A 16,729-nucleotide genomic window follows, 5' to 3' on the forward strand; every position below is an offset into this window, starting at 1 on the left:
AGTGTGATTGATTACGCTTTCTGAAGCACCATCGCAGGGAGGAATGTGAAGCGTCGCAGTCTGACGGCTGTTTGGCTCCAGAGGAGACCGAACGCTTCAAGACACAAACTGATTTCATGAACTCACTCATAGATGATTAAACAGTTTAATGTCCGTAAGAGAGGATGGGGCAAGGACGCGTCTTTTAGGAGACTCAGCTTCAAGTCAGGATCATCTTTGGAAAGAAAAATGCTTGAATCTGAAGTATTGAGTCTGTTTGCAGGTTTTGAGTATGTCATGTTACTAGAAATCTCACAATTTTAGACACTGAAAACTGTCAATATTCAGATTTTTTTTAAATTATGCTAATTTCCCACAATGCAATGCAAAGGAGGAAGGAAATGGAAGAGCTGCTCACAACTGGAAAAAATGAATCAATTTGTGGATGGATGGTAGTTAAACTTTCAACATTCTGGTGTGTATTTTAAACTTTTAAATGTTGATTTGATGGCAGAAACAGCGAAGTAAGACAGTTTGTCCAGTGTGTGCAGTACACTGTATTCAGTGTGTATGCAGTGGACAGACCTGGGACACAGTGAACGTCTTCTCTGCTCTCATTTTAACTGAGTCATCCTTTAAATTTGTGGTGCTATCAGTCCGTTTGCAGGAGTCGGCGTCACTTTTTCCAGTTGTTCATGCTTTACTCTAGCAGAAATATTCATGTCCTGTTGCTGAGCTACAATAATACAAAAATATACACAACTGAGCAAGAATACACAGAAAAATACCTTCTGTCACCACTCTGTACTGCAGGCAGGAGCAGGGTGCGCTCTAGTGGTCATACTGTGTAACTGCAGTTTTCTCTGCTTCACAAGCAGAAACGATTATTAGAATTAAAGAAAAGATAAATGTTTGTATCAGGATACATGTGGCTGTGTTTCGTGTTCTGGACTTGCTCTGTGTCCTTTCTTTTGTTTCTCTGCCTGAATGTTTCTGTCACTGCTTCAGATTCGGGCTCTGTGGAGGTGAAGCTGGTGTACGGTGTGGAGGGAAACTCCACCTTCCTGGAGTGCGTCCCTCGGTCGCCGCAGGCCGAGCTCAGGTGGACGGTGCAGCGCACAGAGAGCCAGCTGCAAACTGTCAGCCAGACTCATGACAGCAGGGAGGTGAGCTGCAGCTTGAGTCTCTCATCAGCTAAAAACAGCTGATTCTGCTGTCAAGTTTGACTCAGATTTGGGGTGTCCTTTAAAGATGTCTCTCACACACTGGAAGACAGTGAGCTGCTTCATATCAAAGAGAGGACGATGCTGCTGTCACTTAAAAACATGTTCTGAGGCTGTGAAAAAGCTCATTTTAAGCCTGACAGAGAGTTTGGACAGTAGGGTCAGGGTTAGGGTAGCCTCGGTTTACTGTGCAGCTGTAATATGAAGGAAAATACAAAACACTGAATACTGTATAAATGATCAATATTATCAGACTGATCAGGAGCAAAAAGGTTATCCTGTCGGCTTGAATGTCTTCCTCTCGTCTGTCTGTCTGTCGTCTTCCTCTCTTAGCTCTCTCAGGCTGATGACAAGCGCTCCTTCCACATGAAGCGGGGGTTGTTGGTTCAACGCCTGGAGCTGGCTGACGCAGGCCTCTACACCTGCGCCAGCCGCGAGCACTCCTACAGCCAGGTCCTGGCCCGATACAGCGTCCACGTTATTCCCAACGACAGCCTCCACCCGACCCGCTACCAGCACAACCACAGCCCGAACCACCCGGGCCCCGTGGTCCTTGGGAAGATCAGCCCGGCCGGGGTCGCCGGGTTCCTCGGCCACTCGGCGCCCCATCACCCGCCTCCTCCGCTGCCGGGACACAGGAACTCGTGGCTGTCCCAGCATCCTCAGCAGCTTCCTCTGAGGAGCTACAAAGACCTGCACATGGTGGGTTCCAACAGCCTGAGCGTGGACGATTACTGCGAGCAGCTGTGGTACCGCGAGAAACGCCGGCAGCAGAAGCTTCGCACTCTGAAGCTGAAACAGGAGAGCAGGAAAGCCCGGGTGAGGAGGAACAACCCTCCTCAGATTCCCCTCTAGTCCCCTGGAGGACACAGAGACTGCCAATGGACAACAGATCCTGGACATGCAGAGGACAAGCAAAGGTTTCATCAAGAATGTTTGCTTTTTAAACAAATGATGCCAGCTGGTAGTGACACCAACTACGTTTGCCATTAAAAGACTGACAGAAAAATAAGAAAAGAAGATATTTGTGTATCCTCATGCTGAATATTTTGACATTTAGACACCACAAAAGTTAATATGTACAAAAATATATATTATTAGCAGTATATTCGTTATTGTTTGGGACATAGCTTCAGCTAAATTTACAGAGTGTGTAACACAAGACAATTAACTGTTTATCTGCCTGAGCAGAAACCAGCACACACAGTTCAGACTGATCCTAATCTGGTTTTCTTACGAACGATCAAATAAAAGCTACCATTTGTTACGTTTCTTAAAGTATCTGAATTAGCTACCTGAGCTTATCAATGCCAAAAACTGTTAAACTGAACTGATCTGAGTTTAAAGTTTCTACCTGCAGTGTTAGAGAGTCTGATGGCTTAAAGTAGAGTCTCATCAGACTATTTGCTTTTATTTAGATTTCTGAATTTACACATATCTACGCTTCGACCATCTTTTTCTGAGTACATCCCTTTTTCTATCCAAAGTTTGCCTATAGACCTTCTATACAAACTGGCACCAACAGCTGACATGAAATTTGTTGCTAAGCTGCAAATTCTTCATTATGGACGAACAAACTGGGCAAAACGTATCAGGATCTCTCACACAGACAGAAATATATATATGCTATAAACACCATATAAATGAATGACAGAAGACTCAACTGAAAAGTGTTTGCCGGATTTCCAGCTTCACATTTAACTGCTTAACAAAGACGTCTGTTTTCTACATGTATTTATGTTTGTCCTGAGATGTAAAGCTGATCACCTGATGATTGAATACAGGCCTCAGTGGAAGCGCACACGTGACGTGACAATACATTATGTATAGCTTATTAATTCTGCCATGTAACTAATAATTATTATTCCCATCGATGTATATTAAAGAACTCTATTTTTGATAGTTTTCTTTCTTTTCAAGCTAGAATTTAGTACGTTTTCTGAGTGTTTGTATGAACTTGTGTATTTGCCATAAGCAAAATGAAAACTTTTTTTAAACTTCACAACTCAAAGAAGCTTTGAGATCAACAACTGAGTGATGAAATTGTGATTTACTGTATGTGAATAAGCCACGGAATGATAAACAATAAAAGTCATGTAAGGTTTTAAGTGTTTTTGTCCAATATAAGTCATTCACACAGTACTTTTACACTCTAAAGGCAGAATAACCCTCACAGTTTATAAGATCATAAGAGGCTGCTACTGTTAATATGACATCTAGTGTTCCTGGAACAAAGATGATCCTCAAACTGGATTGTGATGATTGAATTTGACAAGTGAAAGAGAAGTAATTAGTAAAGTGGAGTAATTACCTATTGCAGACTTGATGGGAAAGGAACTCACGAAAGAAAAGATATGGATGGATGGGAGATGTGGGGAGTGTACTGCAGAGAGATTAAAAAAAAAGAAAATGTTGATTGTTTTGATTGTGTCTGCCAAGAAAAACCAACCAGTACCTCTGAATCAGGCCAGTATCAGCAGGTTTTCTGTTCATGTTTATTTAGATACAACATGTCAGGATGATATAAACTGAAAGGATAAAGGTATTAAAACTACATTTTGACACAAGGCCCCTCTACAAGACTTAAGATTAGGTCAAAATGCAGAAACTGCTCTATCACTTCTTGCTTGTTGGATGTTGTTGGATTATTATTATTATTATTATTATTATTATTATTATTATTATTATTATTATTATTATTATTATTATTATTATTATTATTATTATTATTATTATTATTATTGTAGAACAGGAGCCCACTGAATGAATGTACAGTGGAACTGCACATTGGAGCAGGTGGGGATCGCCAGTAGGTGGCAGTAACCTGCATTTCAATGACTACCACCAGAACACCAAAGAAGAAGACGTCAGCAACCGCCGCAAGCTCGGTCATGTTTGAATCACACTGATGGAAACGCGGTCGGTGGGAAAGTAGTCTACATTTTTAATTCCAGTCAGCGGCGAAGGTAAAGAGGTGTTCAGCTGAAGTGTAAAGATTTATTCAGAGTTTGTAGTTCTTGATTTTAAAGGCCTTTTTTCGACTTTCCGGCTGCTGCTGTCAGTTTAACGTTAAGCTAACGTTCGTGTCTTTGCTAGCTGCCGTAAGTTAGTGAGGTACCGCTAGCTAGCCCGCTCGTGCTGATTTGCATGCTTCACTGACTGAGTCTCTGTCTACAGAGTTTTCCAGTCAATGGGAGACATTGTTGTCGGATTAAGGGTACATGCGGTTATCGTTCTGTTTCCACAGCATTCATTTGGTTCAGTGATCAAGTTTGTTTTCTGCTGAGGGGGCTTACGAAGTAATGCTAGGTTAAGTTATGTCGCCAGTTAACTGCAGCTGTGGGACATGAACAGTTTTGTGCGTGTTTACCACCTCCAGGTAGGATCCAGGTGGACTTTACATGAGAAGAAATACACGGAAGGGTCCTACATGGCTGCTCCAACATTGCAACAGCCCAGTTTCCTACTGGTGAGTCTCTGTTTTCATGAATGTTAACACTTTCCGTGATTCTTACTGTCATACAGCTAATGCTCCTAGCTTAGTCTTTAACTGTAGAGTCTGTCCTCAGTCTCAGTAGTGCGCTTACATCTGAACTTGTCTCTTTAGTCTGTGAGTCATTAAATGCTCATTAATATGCTGTGATTTTGCTCCAGGCCAATCTTAAAGCTGATTCCACCACCAAAACCCTCCTCCAGCGATGCCAAGATCTGGTGAAGATCATCGATGAATATCCTGCAAAGGTACCGCTGTCTGTCCCCCTGCTGTCCTGTCTCTGAACCCTGATTCATGTGTTGTGAATGACAATGGACTTTCCCTAAATGACTGATCTGTGAGACTGTAAGGTGACTGAGATAATTATCACAGTGTTAAAGATTATTACGTGAAGAAGTGTGTGTTATTATTCCATTTATTATTCATGTTATTTAAATGCATTAGATATAATTACATAAAAATGGCTGCTGGTGTTGGTATGAAACAGCACATGCAGCCCCAGTTTTCCTTTGTGCTGTAAAGCAGCCGTAGACTCTGTGACACTCTTGTTAGTCTCCACGCAGTGTTTGAACAAGCTTGTTGGCCAGAAATGTTTGGAATAATGCTGTTGGATTTGTACATGACACAACGCTGCAGACTCGGTCAGCTGTTTGCTATTTGACTGGACTATTTGACCCGACTCCTGCAGGGCAGGGCTGACCTGACCTTTTATGGTTAATGCTGGTCATATGAGGAGACAGCTGGTGGCACCGGGGCTTCTGTGTTTCCTTTTGAGTGTCTTCACTTTCTCTTAAAAAGAAAACTGTGCTGTAATTTGAACACACAGAAAGAGATGCTCAGAATCAGATCAATGGTTGACTGCAGGCTGTATCAGAGAAATTAATGGTGATGTGGGGTTAAAGACGAGTCTTTGTGGACTTTCCTGTGTCCAGAATGTCAGCGAGTGCAGTCAATGATGAATGTCCTCATGTGTTAGAGACATTAGTGCCTCAGAAATGTTTTTATTGTTCCTCTTGGCATGCGAGGTGTCGCTGTGGAGAGATGACGTTCTGTTAGGGAGCAGCTGTTGTAGAGACACAAAGGACGAGTGAGAGGCAGCGGTATTCACAGTCTGTGTGTGGGTTGCATTGTCGTCTGTGGCTTCAGGACCTACAGTGCTGCAGTGAAACATAAAAGTATTTCATGTCACTGTTTTTCACTCTTCCCTCTTTTTGAGTCTAAATTTGGTGTATCTGCGTCAGCCTGGAGCTTTTACTGTCTGCTGTATTTCATGTTTTACCTGCCAGAAGTCAGAACTTTGGTCATTTTCATACATTAAAAACAGCTGAGAGACACTCTGCTGCTGACTGACTCGTTCCACAGTTACATCATATTTGCATCCTTCTTCCTCCAACGCCTGCTGAATATAAATATTGTTTCAGTGCAGCTCTGTGTCGTGTTGTCTGTAGTACGTCCACAGTTAAGGCTTTCACTGCTGTGGAACAGCTCAGCTGTCTGTCACAGCAGTCAAAATGTTGTGTTAAATGTGTGAACAGTTTATGATTACAGTGTGTGTGTGTGTGTGTGTGTGTGTGTGTGTGTGTGTGTGTGTGTGTGTGTGTGTGTGTGTGTGTGTTTCCCTTTAGGAGCTGCACTTGATTTTCCCCTGGCTGGTGGAGAGTGTGTTTGGCAGTCTGGACGGCATCATCGCCGGCTGGAACCTGCGGCTCCTTCACTCACGGAGCAATGAGTACCACATCGTCATGGAGTTCCTGAACCCCAGGTAGCTCCGGCTCCTGTTCTTTATGCTCACAGAAACATGTATTCACATCAGCCTCGTGTGTTTGTGTAAAGAATCAAATCAAATGTTGTTTTTTTCCTCATCTGGTTTTCTTTTCAGTGGGCCAATGATGAAGCTTGTCTATAAGCTTCAAGCTGAAGAGTACAAATATGAAATACCCGTCAATTATCTCCCGGTAGGAACACCTGCATCGTTTGATAAGTGGAAAAACAGGCTTCCCTGTTAACACTGAATCACATGTTTGACAGACACTCTGTCTTCTCTAACTCGTCTAATTCTTGTATCAAGCAGAAGTTCATGTGTGGTTTGTCTTGCAGGGTCCAGTGAAGGCCTGCATTCAGGAGGGGGTTCTCCCAGACTGCCCCCTGTTCCACAACAAGCTGCACTTCCCCCTGTCTGGTCTGCTGACCCTGAACCTTGCTCTCAGTATCCTTCCAACACAGACTCTGATCTGTCTGTCCCTCTGCCAAACCAAACGTCTTGTTTTGTCCAACCAGGGGATCAGTCCTTTACTGTTGTATGTGACAGCAGCAAAGCCTCCAGCTGAAGAAGCTTGAGTCTGAGAATGAGAGACGTTTCATGGTTTCTGAATGTAGTTGCCAATTTTTTTTCAAATGATTGACTGATCAGGAAATCATTTCAGCTCTAATCAGTTGTCTACACTTGTTTGTTGGACTTTGGTCAGCAGACAGACTTCACCTCAGTGAGCACTTCACTTTTTCCTTAACGTTCTGCAGATCCATTTGAGTTCTTCATGTTCAATTTCGCCTTCTGTCTCATCGCACCAAAGGTGAGTTTGTCAAAGTTCTACCCTTAGTTCAGTGCTTGTGCTCAGTTTTGAGCTGTTGAAGACAATGTGTGGACTCATAAAGTTTTGATTTGTTTGCTTTAATTCAGACACGTTAGTTGTTATTCCTTTATCCATTCGAAGCTGATGAGCTCTTATGCTCTGTGCAGAAATAAGTGGTGTTGTTTTAGGAATGAGCACAACCAGCTGGCACGTTTCTCACAGGGAGAGCTGATCTGGACTCTTCATGCTTTCAGAGTTACCCTCAAGGCCACCATGGAAGCTCCACAGACAGTGCCTACTTTGTGCTCGTGGACACTTACCTGAAATACTTCCTCCCCAGTGAAGGAAGTGTACCACCGTCGCCTTTCTCTGACTCCAGAGGCTCCGTCACCGCACCTTCACCGAGGTATTTACACCAAGGAAGGTGTGATAGATCTGTCAGACGTGTCTGTCTGAAGATTGGAGCGTTATTTTCATATTTAAACAAACCTTTTGATGAAGAATAATCACAGGATATTGTATTTTCATCAGAGCATTTCTTCCTGCCTTAAACTCAACAGATCGTCCAGCGTTTCTTTTGCTGGTTATGGCGTTCACAGCCCCAGTCTCCTGAAACATCACATCTTCCATCAACCCTCAGTGAACGCAGACCCCGCAGCCCAGGAGATCTGGAGGTCTGAAACACTTTTACAAGTAAGACACAGATCCAGCTGTGGGTTGCTTCCCACGAACAGAACATTGACGTCTTTCAGTCCATTAAAACGACTTGTGAATGCAGATACTGGAATTGTGTGTGTGTTTGTCCGAAGATGTTCGTGGAGATCTGGCTCCATCACTACTCTCTGGAGATGTACCAGAAGCTGCAGTCTCCTCAGGTGAAGGTAAGAGAAACACCCCCTCCCCTGCCCCCTCCCCTGCCCCCTCCGCTCCCCTGCACTGCAGCATCGCACGGCTGGCTGTTGGCTGGCTGTTGACTGGCTGTCCACAACCCCGCCCCCACACCTCCACCACCTCCGTCCCACCTCGGAGCGAGCCCAGGGTGGGAAAGTGTGCCTCTGTTACCGTGGTCTGTAGGATTGTGTGTGGGCTGATTTTTAGGACGTACCAGCTGGTAAAGCACCCTGAGCAGTTCAGAGTGAAGTTGTCCTCAAACGTGATTGATTATGGAGTTTTGATGGTTTGGGTTCACTATGATTGAAAAGATTTATTGTTTATCACTGTTGGACAACTTCACCCATAACTCTGTGTTCACACTGCAAGCAGCCACATTTCTGCGTAACATCAGCAGCGTTTAAGTGTTAGAATGACTGGTCCAAAACGTTGTCTGCAGCCAGTTTTTTATAATGACCAACAAATGTGAACGATATGACTGAAGGTGAAAGTGTTTTCAGTTGTTTACAGTGTGAATGCTCAGTGGGCGTCCCTGTCCCCCCCCGTAGAAGCATCAGACTGTCTGGGTTGTATTTGAGACACGCTTCACGAGTAGCTGCAGAGTAAAGCTGCTGCATTCAGGAGTCTGGCATGTGTTCCCAGTAGTAGTGCTTTTGCCTCCTTTCACCACCTTCGCATGCTGCACGTCCATGTCACCACGTGTTTGATCCGTTTGTGCGTTCTGTGTGTACTCGTGCATGAAACACCAACGTGAAGCCACAACACAGTGATTCTGGAGAGGGTGCTGAACAAATTACATCACATCAATGCAGGGGCCTTCAAACTACTTTTCACATTTATTTTGAGGCAGACTAATAATAATAATAATAATAATAATATATTGGGAAAATTCAGCAGCTCACAGGAGTAATCATTGCCCCGCTCGAGTCCTCGCCACCCTGAATCTCTACTACTGAGGTGATGAGTGCAAAGTTAGTCACATGAGCTACATTCATGGGAAATATGCCAAAAATAAAATCAACTGTTATTTCCCTTTGAATATTCTCCATTTGAAACAATAATTCTGAATCAGGGCTGAACAGTGTCTCCAAACAGGGCGTGAAGATCCGAGCTGGTGATTAAAGGAAGAAAAATCTCGTATTACACAAAAAGCATGGAGATGAAATATAGATGTTTGATTTGTGCCAGAAGCTTAAAGCTGCTTTGATCCTTGAGTTGACAGTTTACTACCAGAACAACAACACGGCACAGCAGAAAGCAGCCAATGAGCTGCTAAAAAATGACCAGTCACCTGTTCGAGTGGCAGCACGTCAAATAAAAGTAGAAACTCAGTTTGTGGTTTGCTGTGATGACCATGTGTTTGTGTAATATCTAATGTACTAGCTCAGGTTTCCCACCCGTCGAAGGCAATCACAGTGAGACTTCACGTTGGTGCTGTTTGTTCCTTTCACTGCGACACAGTTTGTAGGATGAGCTCCTGTAGTTTCAGTGCTTTGACATGAAACACACTTCCTCATCCACCAAACAACACTGTTTCCTCAGCATTTATGGAGCAGCATCGCTGTCTGCAGCTGCATTAACATCTAAAGTAATGGAGTACTTGTTTAACAGGTCATGTTATGCTCATCTGCTTTTACTTTAGGTGCCTACTAGAACAAGTTTACATGCTTAATGTTTAAAAAAAGCACACATTTCTCATGCTCTCCATCGCTGCAGCACCAATATTCTCTCTGTGATTGGTCGGCTCACACAGGCCTGGGCCAGCACCGCTCACCAGTATAAAGACCAACATCAAACCTGCTGCTGACCTCGAATGAGACTCAATGCGTTGACCGCAGTCTGTGGGAGCAGCCACGTTAGCCGAGCAACATGCTAGCACCAAGTTAAAACAGGCTAACCAACAACATAGACACTTAAACATCATAAAACGTGGTGACGATTACAGCTTCCAGGTCCTTAAGTGGGATCACAGACAGCTAACGGTTATTTCATCAGTGATCAGCTGATTTTAACCGTTTGGTCTGTTAAACATGAGAAAAGATGAAACATGCTCGGTTTTCTGGAGCTCAAGCTGACATTTTGAAATGCTTAAATTCAGCAAATCCTCAGATGTGAAGAAGCTGCAGCTGTCAGATATTTGGCATTTTAGCTTGAGAGATGATTCATCGGTTATCAAAATGCTGATCGTCTCTGTCAAGCGTTGAGCTGCGTTTCTGCTCCATGCTGCAGAGGAAACAGTGAAACAGCCCTTCAGCTGCTGCGTTCAGTGTTTTTAACTGATGAACAGTCTACCTGCCCTGCACCAACATACAAACACATTAACCTCGGTGTTGTGTTCTGTGTCCATCTGTTCAGTTAAACTGCAAGATTTTGGCCATGTTGGTCTGTTCCAAACTAAACATTTACACTTTAGATATAACTGATCTATCACGCTGATGATGAGTAAGCGTATGTGACCGTTTCATTGGCACCACGAAATCTTCCAGTTTAACAGTTCACTGTTAGTGATGTTAACGTTAGGGATGGGAACGATCTCAGCTGGTGTTCATGGCAGGTTTTCTGCTGTCTCACTCTTTGTTTTTATTTTGAAGCATGGATGTGCTTTTCCAGTCTCTCTTCATCCTCCTGACGCCTTCAGTCAGAGGACAGGAAGTGATGCATTAACCTCATCAGCCTGCTGTCGGACCGCTCGTTGTTTCAGAGGGTCGTGTGCACATGACAGCTCAGTCAGATAAATGTTGGGAGTTTGTTACTGGACGAACCATATTTCAGTGATTTTTCTGCCTGGACAAACACACCAGTTCGATCTTGATTCCCATCCCTGCGGCCACGTCGTCCTCTTTGTCTGGAGCTTAGGACACGTCTCTGCGTCGTTCCCCAGCAAGTCAAAGTGTTCCCACAGTCAATATTTTGTTTTTGTTTGTCTCCTCTCCTGTTTCTGCTTCTTTCTTCCTCAATGTTTTGGCCAACTGTTTCTGTTTGGTTCCACTCTCCTGTACTCATGTGTACCTTCCTCCTGCCACCTTGTCTTTCCTTCCTCCTCTTCCTCACCCTCCCTTATTGTCACTTTCCCCCCCTCCTCTGTCTTCGCTGTTGTTCCTCCTCCACCTTTCGCCCTTCTCTTTCCTCTTCCTCACCTTCCTCTCCCTCCTGGTGGTTACGGGTGAACAGCTGGCGCTGCTGCAGTATCGCCTCAGTATGTCCAGCATGCCGTGCCAACCCCACGCCCCACCAGGCTCTGGGAACCTCCACACCTACCAAGTACTTTTACCTTTTCATTCACCCCCGCCCCTCTGGGGCCTCCTGGAGGTAAACCTCAGACAGTTAAGGTTACAGTCAAGGCTACTTCTCTCGTATTGACAGACACGGTGAGACATTGTCCCTCCAGTCACCAGCCTAACGCTGATGGATGTTAGCTTGGGCTCAGTCGTTGCATGCCTCTTGCTTTTGCACGCGAGTGGCCATCATGTGAATGTTAGAGATGACAAAGGTGGACGTGGAGGTGAATCTTGATGCAATGTGTTTTCACCCACAACCCAAAAGATGAAGGACAATCAGGCTTTATGACATGACAGTAGTTCCTGTTTGAGGTGGCCTGTTTTTACTCTGAGGACAGGGGTTAGTTCTCCTCTTTTTAATGAACTTAACTTAAACTTAGGCCAGGTTTAATGACCTCTGGCTGATCCAGCAGCAGTAGCGTCTGGTCGTTCCTCTCAGTCAGGAACCACAGATGTCTTCGGCCCGTCCTCTGGTCTGACTGTGAAGTGTGAATTTCTGCAGAGAAGTATCCTTGACAGAAAAGTAATCCTGGAATGAAGCTTTGGAAAGTGAATCTTGAGCAGTTTTGGACTGGTTTGTGTGGTTCTGGTGTGCTGTGTGTGGTTTAAAGCATGCTTTCACACTCAGTCTGGTGCGCTTTGCTTCACACGTTGATGGTTGATAAATGTTTCTTTCTATTGACACTGCTGCTCTCCGTAAAGCAAAAGATACTACTACAGTTAATCTTTATTCTACATGCCATTCACCAATCATTTCATTATTCTTTCATTTTTAAAGTCTTGTAAAGAAGTGACTTCACAGATAATGTCTGCGTTTGCTGACATCGTCCATGAGAGGAAACATTGCATCATTCTGAGGAAGCAGCTTTGCTGTCAGCAGTTCATGGAGCACTGAGGTCCCGCCTTCTTTGTCTCCACAGTGTCCTTTATTAAAATGGAATTGTGATCCTGCATTTTAATAAATCCCAGTTGTGATGAAGTGAAATCTTTAAAAATGGTGATCAAATCAATTACACTTAAATTATGTATCAGAGGTACTTTGTAACAGCTTAATGAGGAAAAACTAAATGATTATGATTACTGGGACAAATTCAAAGGAGTGACAGAGATGAGTGTCTTTTTCTGCCAAGTTGTCTCGATGTGGAAAGGCTTTAATTAAAAAGAGAAGAAACAAAAGGGATGCTCCGTTAACACAGTAAGAGTTCTCATATTGTTAAAATCATGGAAGCCATTTAGCAGCAGACTAAACCCTGAGGCTCACTAACTGGTCCAGGGTCAGTCTCTCTCAGAAACACTGGAAGAAAAAGATGCTTCTCAGGCATGAGACCTCTGTCCTCTATCAGATAGAAAATGCTGTGAGCCTTCGGTCGTTTGGCTGCTTTTGGACTGGGACGCATTACGATTGGCTGCTTTTGGACTGGGACGCATTATGATTGGCTGCTTTTTGAAAGCGGGAGCGGATTGGCTGTGCTGTGTTTGTGTAGCACTTGGTGACCGGTTGCCTTTTCAGGAGCCCTTCAGCCCGACAGAGGAGCACGTGCTGGTGGTGCGTCTCCTGGTGAAGCACCTGCATGCCTTCTCCAGCAGCCTGAAGCCGGAGCAGCTGTCCTCCTCGCCGTCGGCCCACTCGCACACTCACACCAGCCCGCTGGAGGAGTTCAAGAGGTCGGCCTCACGCTGCCCGCCACCGTGGATGCTGACTTTTCCTGCTGATGTGAATACTAATGTGTGACGCTCCCTTGCTCACAGGGTGGTGGTGCAGCGCTTCGTTCAGCAGAAGCTCTACCTGTTTCTGCAGCACTGCTTCGGTCACTGGCCTCTAGACGCCTCTTTCAGAGCGGTAAGTCTCACCTGAAAACAAAACGTCTTTATTTTTGCAACATGTTTGCATTTTTAAGCCGGAGGCGGCCAGATGCAGCAGTCCTCTGCTGTCCGCTGTCCAAGCGTGTGGTTTAGTTCCCTGTTCGACGGTGCTGTTCAGGGGTTAAAGCTGCAGAAACACACACTGTTTCAGCCTGTAGTCGAATGTTAGCAGAGCGTGTCGTCTGTGTTCAGGTGTTGGAAACGTGGCTGAGCTACATCCAGCCGTGGAGATACACAGGTGAGAAGACCAACCCTCAGCCGGACCAAAACAGGACGGTGCCTGACAAATGGTGAGTCTGACGTCTGACGTCTTTGTCTTCAGTTCAGATGCTGGCTGTGGAATAGTCCAGTCAGCAGGAAGTCTTTATCTGGAGACGGTGAAGGTGTCGTCACCTGTTTGGTTCTATGTTAACTCGCTGTTTCAGGGAGTCGTTCGTTCAGGAGAACCTGCTCATGTACACGAAGCTCTTCCAGGTCTTTCTGAACAGAACCGTGAGGACAGATCTGGTCAATGCCAAAAATGCACTGATGGTCTTCAGGGTGGCCAAAGTCTTCTCTCAGCCAAACCTCGCTGAGATGATCCAGAAAGGTGAGAAGAGAAAGACAGACAGCACAGAGGCGAGGAGACGGCGTGCTGACACAGCACTAATCTGAAGACGTTTTATACACCAACAATTAAAGAAGAATGTAATCAAGCTGAAACTAAAGCCAACGTCTCTCACCAGGAGAGCAGCTGTTTCTGGAGCCAGAACACGTCCTCCACCACCGGCAGCCCCGCGGCTACCTGACGCCGAGCCAAGGAGGCAGCTACCTGTCGTCACGGCAACGGGTGATGACCGATATGGTGTTCAGGGTGAAGAGTCACGTCTACGCTCTGGAAGGCCAGGACTGCCAGTACAAGCAGATGTTTGGCTCCGAGCTCAGAGGAGCAGTGAGTTCAGCCATCAAAGGGATTTTTCTCTGAGATTTAAACTGCAGGTTTCTGTGTTTCTGTTCCGTCAGCAGGGGGCAGAGCGGCTCATTATCGTACCCAAAGACCTGCTGCGGAGCCTCAGAGTCCAAATGTTTTGTTTGTTTCACAGGTCATGAAGTTAATCCAGATCATTGCACAGGCCAGACACACGGCCAAGAGGATATCCGATCACTCCAACGAGGTGGCGGCCAATAACTCCTTCCTGTCCTGGTTTGGGATGGGCTCCTCGGACCTCAACAACACCTTCGCCGGGGCCGAGCCCGAGGAGAGCGGGGAGTGTCTGAAAAAGACTCACGAGTTCCTGGACAGAGCTTTGGAGAACCTGTGTCAGATCTTCAAGGTCAGATCAGTTTGACTGACGTTTGGTTTTCCTTTCCTGTCTTTTATACTGTCGCAGTAAAGTTTATTTTCCTGACAAATAGATCTGTCTTATTTGTGTGTGTTATTCTGGGATACCATGAGCATGACTTGACCTGATGATGGCGCTAAAGGAAAAGTTAAGGGGCCATCAAAATTATTACAGTTCATCCGAAAGGGACATTTCAGCAAGATTTAAAGGCGGTCTGTTTAATGGTTGTCAACACATTTCACAAACTACAAATCTCTGAAGTGACATCGCTGAGGTTACGTCCTCTGAGGGAGGCTTCAGGCAGCGCAAAGGACCGGTCGACCGACAGTCAGACATGTGCTGCTGGAGTTCAGCTCGTTGGAGTGACTTCTTGATACTCTATTCTTAAGTTCTGACTGCAGGTTTGATCTCTCAGTCTGTACAGTGGATTACACCACTTGTTCCTGTGATTTTCAGGGACAGGGACATTCAGGGAACCTTTCTGTTTGTCTTCGTGTAAACACTTCCTGACTGTTCACCTGATTAATCCTCCCTCCTTGCTCTGCAGCTGAACCAGGGGCAGCTGACTCAGCTCATATCCAACCTGGGCTCTTCCCAGGATGACGGCAACTGCAAGCAGCTGCCGGACTGCATCCAGGGAGAGAACGGGCTGATTCTGACGGACCTGGGCCGGAGGCAGGTCGGTGTGTCACGTGATTGGACCAGAGGAGGGCAGGCATTTGAACCGAGGGTCAAGCAGCAAAGACTAAAACCCTCACCCTGCATTTGTGTGTGTTTGTGTGTGTTTGAAGATCATAAATGGACTGCGCAGGTTTGAGATTCACTATCAAGGAGACCCGGAGCTCCAGCCCATCAGGAGCTATGAGAACGCCCTGCTGGTCAGGCTCTTCTACAGGATCTCCTGTCTGGTCAATGAGAGGGTGAGTCCTCCTCAGCTCACTGGAGCGTTTCAGTGTCTTTCAGCTCATTGGTTTGATGTTACAGAGGTAGCTCTGCTGTACTTGTTTTCTTGTGTTGAAGTCTAATAAAATGATGTGATCCTGATGTAAATAATGGACAGTTAATATTTAAAAAGGTCAAGACAGATTCGGATTTTTCTGCTGTTGTCCTCCACAGTTCGGAGGGCACATGGACGCGCTCTGCTTGCGTCCAGACTTCCTGGGTCGTCTGGGTCGTCACTTCCTGGCGGACGCGGATTCCAGCGCGAAGCTGAAGCAGAGCCCAATGTCGCGGCGGACGCTGGAGAGGAACCGGCAGGCGAGGCTGAGCCTGCGCCCGCTGGCCAGCTACAGGACCATGCTGCTGCTGCTGCTCCTCTACATGTGCGGAGCCCTGCTGGCGTTTGGCCCCGTATCGAGCACCCTGCTCATCCTCGTGGGGGGGTTCCTGTATGGACTCTTCATGACGCTGTTTGGAGACAAGCTGAAAACGCACTAGCTGAGCCGCAGGGTTCCTCCACACGTGGAAACGTAAAGCTAGCATTGATGCAACTGATCAATAATGTTGATTTAAGGGCTGCAGCTGATGATGTTTTTCATGATCTGTTGCTTCTGAGCATTGAGTGAAACTTTCAGGGACATCGTTCTGAGGGGACAGCGTTCAGGTGGGACATGTAGGAGCCCTGCTGGCAGGAGGCCGGCAGCTCGCGTGTTCTTGCTTTTGATATGACGGCTTAACTGTTTTAATGTGGTTCATGTAACCTTGTAAATAAAGAGTGTGGCTGCTCTGTTGGTAGGGCAGGTTTTTTTTTCAACAAGCATCTGAAAGCAGGTGCAGGCCAAAACATTCAGGTTGTGCTGATGGAATAAACTGATGAGTTTTTTCAGTGAAAACAGACTTTTGCACTGGTTTGTTCACCACTGATGGGAGGTGTGTGGGTCTCATACACGATGAAGGTTTATCATTAATTATTCCAGATATTGATCATTAATCTGAACAGAAGTAGGAATACAGAGCATCTGATCAAATCCCAGTCAGGTTCAAGTTAATAAGGCACTTATCAGATCACATGAACCAAATCTGATTTCATGAGGAAAGTATAAAAACCACTGCTGTGGTCATCACTGTCCCAGGATCAGCTGGGTGGCAGAAACAGTGCTTGTACCTCAAA

At 45.5% G+C, this 16,729-nt stretch overlaps 2 protein-coding genes across 5 annotated transcripts in view; both read left to right on the top strand.

Moving 5' to 3' along the window:
* Window positions 1–3,310, top strand: part of LOC139329552 (semaphorin-3D) — a 75,663-nt gene extending 72,353 nt beyond the window's left edge. Inside the window, exons 17-18 of the mRNA XM_070959939.1 lie at window positions 988–1,145; window positions 1,536–3,310. Of these exons, the coding sequence (XP_070816040.1) occupies window positions 988–1,145; window positions 1,536–2,057 (680 nt within the window). The 3' untranslated portion in view covers window positions 2,058–3,310. The remainder of the gene's footprint in view (window positions 1–987; window positions 1,146–1,535) is intronic.
* Window positions 3,311–4,059: 749 nt separating this feature from the next.
* On the top strand, window positions 4,060–16,447 carry smpd4 (sphingomyelin phosphodiesterase 4). 4 transcript variants are annotated; one of them, XM_070959410.1, is made up of 20 exons: window positions 4,060–4,168; window positions 4,582–4,671; window positions 4,857–4,943; window positions 6,321–6,457; window positions 6,575–6,650; window positions 6,793–6,901; window positions 7,213–7,265; window positions 7,520–7,671; window positions 7,826–7,958; window positions 8,075–8,146; window positions 11,328–11,417; window positions 12,945–13,099; window positions 13,184–13,274; window positions 13,490–13,587; window positions 13,723–13,886; window positions 14,023–14,228; window positions 14,380–14,610; window positions 15,167–15,298; window positions 15,411–15,539; window positions 15,736–16,447. In XM_070959410.1, the coding sequence occupies exons 2-20, from the start codon at window positions 4,633–4,635 to the stop codon at window positions 16,054–16,056; spliced, it is 2,475 nt and encodes an 824-aa protein (XP_070815511.1). In that variant the 5' UTR covers window positions 4,060–4,168; window positions 4,582–4,632; the 3' UTR covers window positions 16,057–16,447. The 4 variants fall into 4 exon arrangements, with proteins under 4 accessions (XP_070815511.1, XP_070815509.1, XP_070815512.1 ...); XM_070959408.1 differs by having other exon boundaries at window positions 4,064–4,168; window positions 11,328–11,465; XM_070959409.1 differs by having other exon boundaries at window positions 4,083–4,191; window positions 11,328–11,465.
* The last annotated feature ends 282 nt before the right edge of the window (window positions 16,448–16,729 follow it).

Source organism: Chaetodon trifascialis, chromosome 3 (genome assembly GCF_039877785.1).
Source record: "Chaetodon trifascialis isolate fChaTrf1 chromosome 3, fChaTrf1.hap1, whole genome shotgun sequence".
NCBI classification, from domain to species: domain Eukaryota; kingdom Metazoa; phylum Chordata; class Actinopteri; order Chaetodontiformes; family Chaetodontidae; genus Chaetodon; species Chaetodon trifascialis.

Bases quoted from the DNA above. Each gene is read 5' to 3' on its own strand.
- smpd4 (XM_070959408.1), top strand. From the start codon at position 4,633: ATGGCTGCTCCAACATTGCAACAGCCCAGTTTCCTACTG. The intron at 13,100-13,183 runs GTCGGCCTCACG...CCTTGCTCACAG, and splicing joins CCGCTGGAGGAGTTCAAGAG to GGTGGTGGTGCAGCGCTTCG. The intron at 15,299-15,410 runs GTCGGTGTGTCA...GTGTGTTTGAAG, and splicing joins CGGACCTGGGCCGGAGGCAG to ATCATAAATGGACTGCGCAG.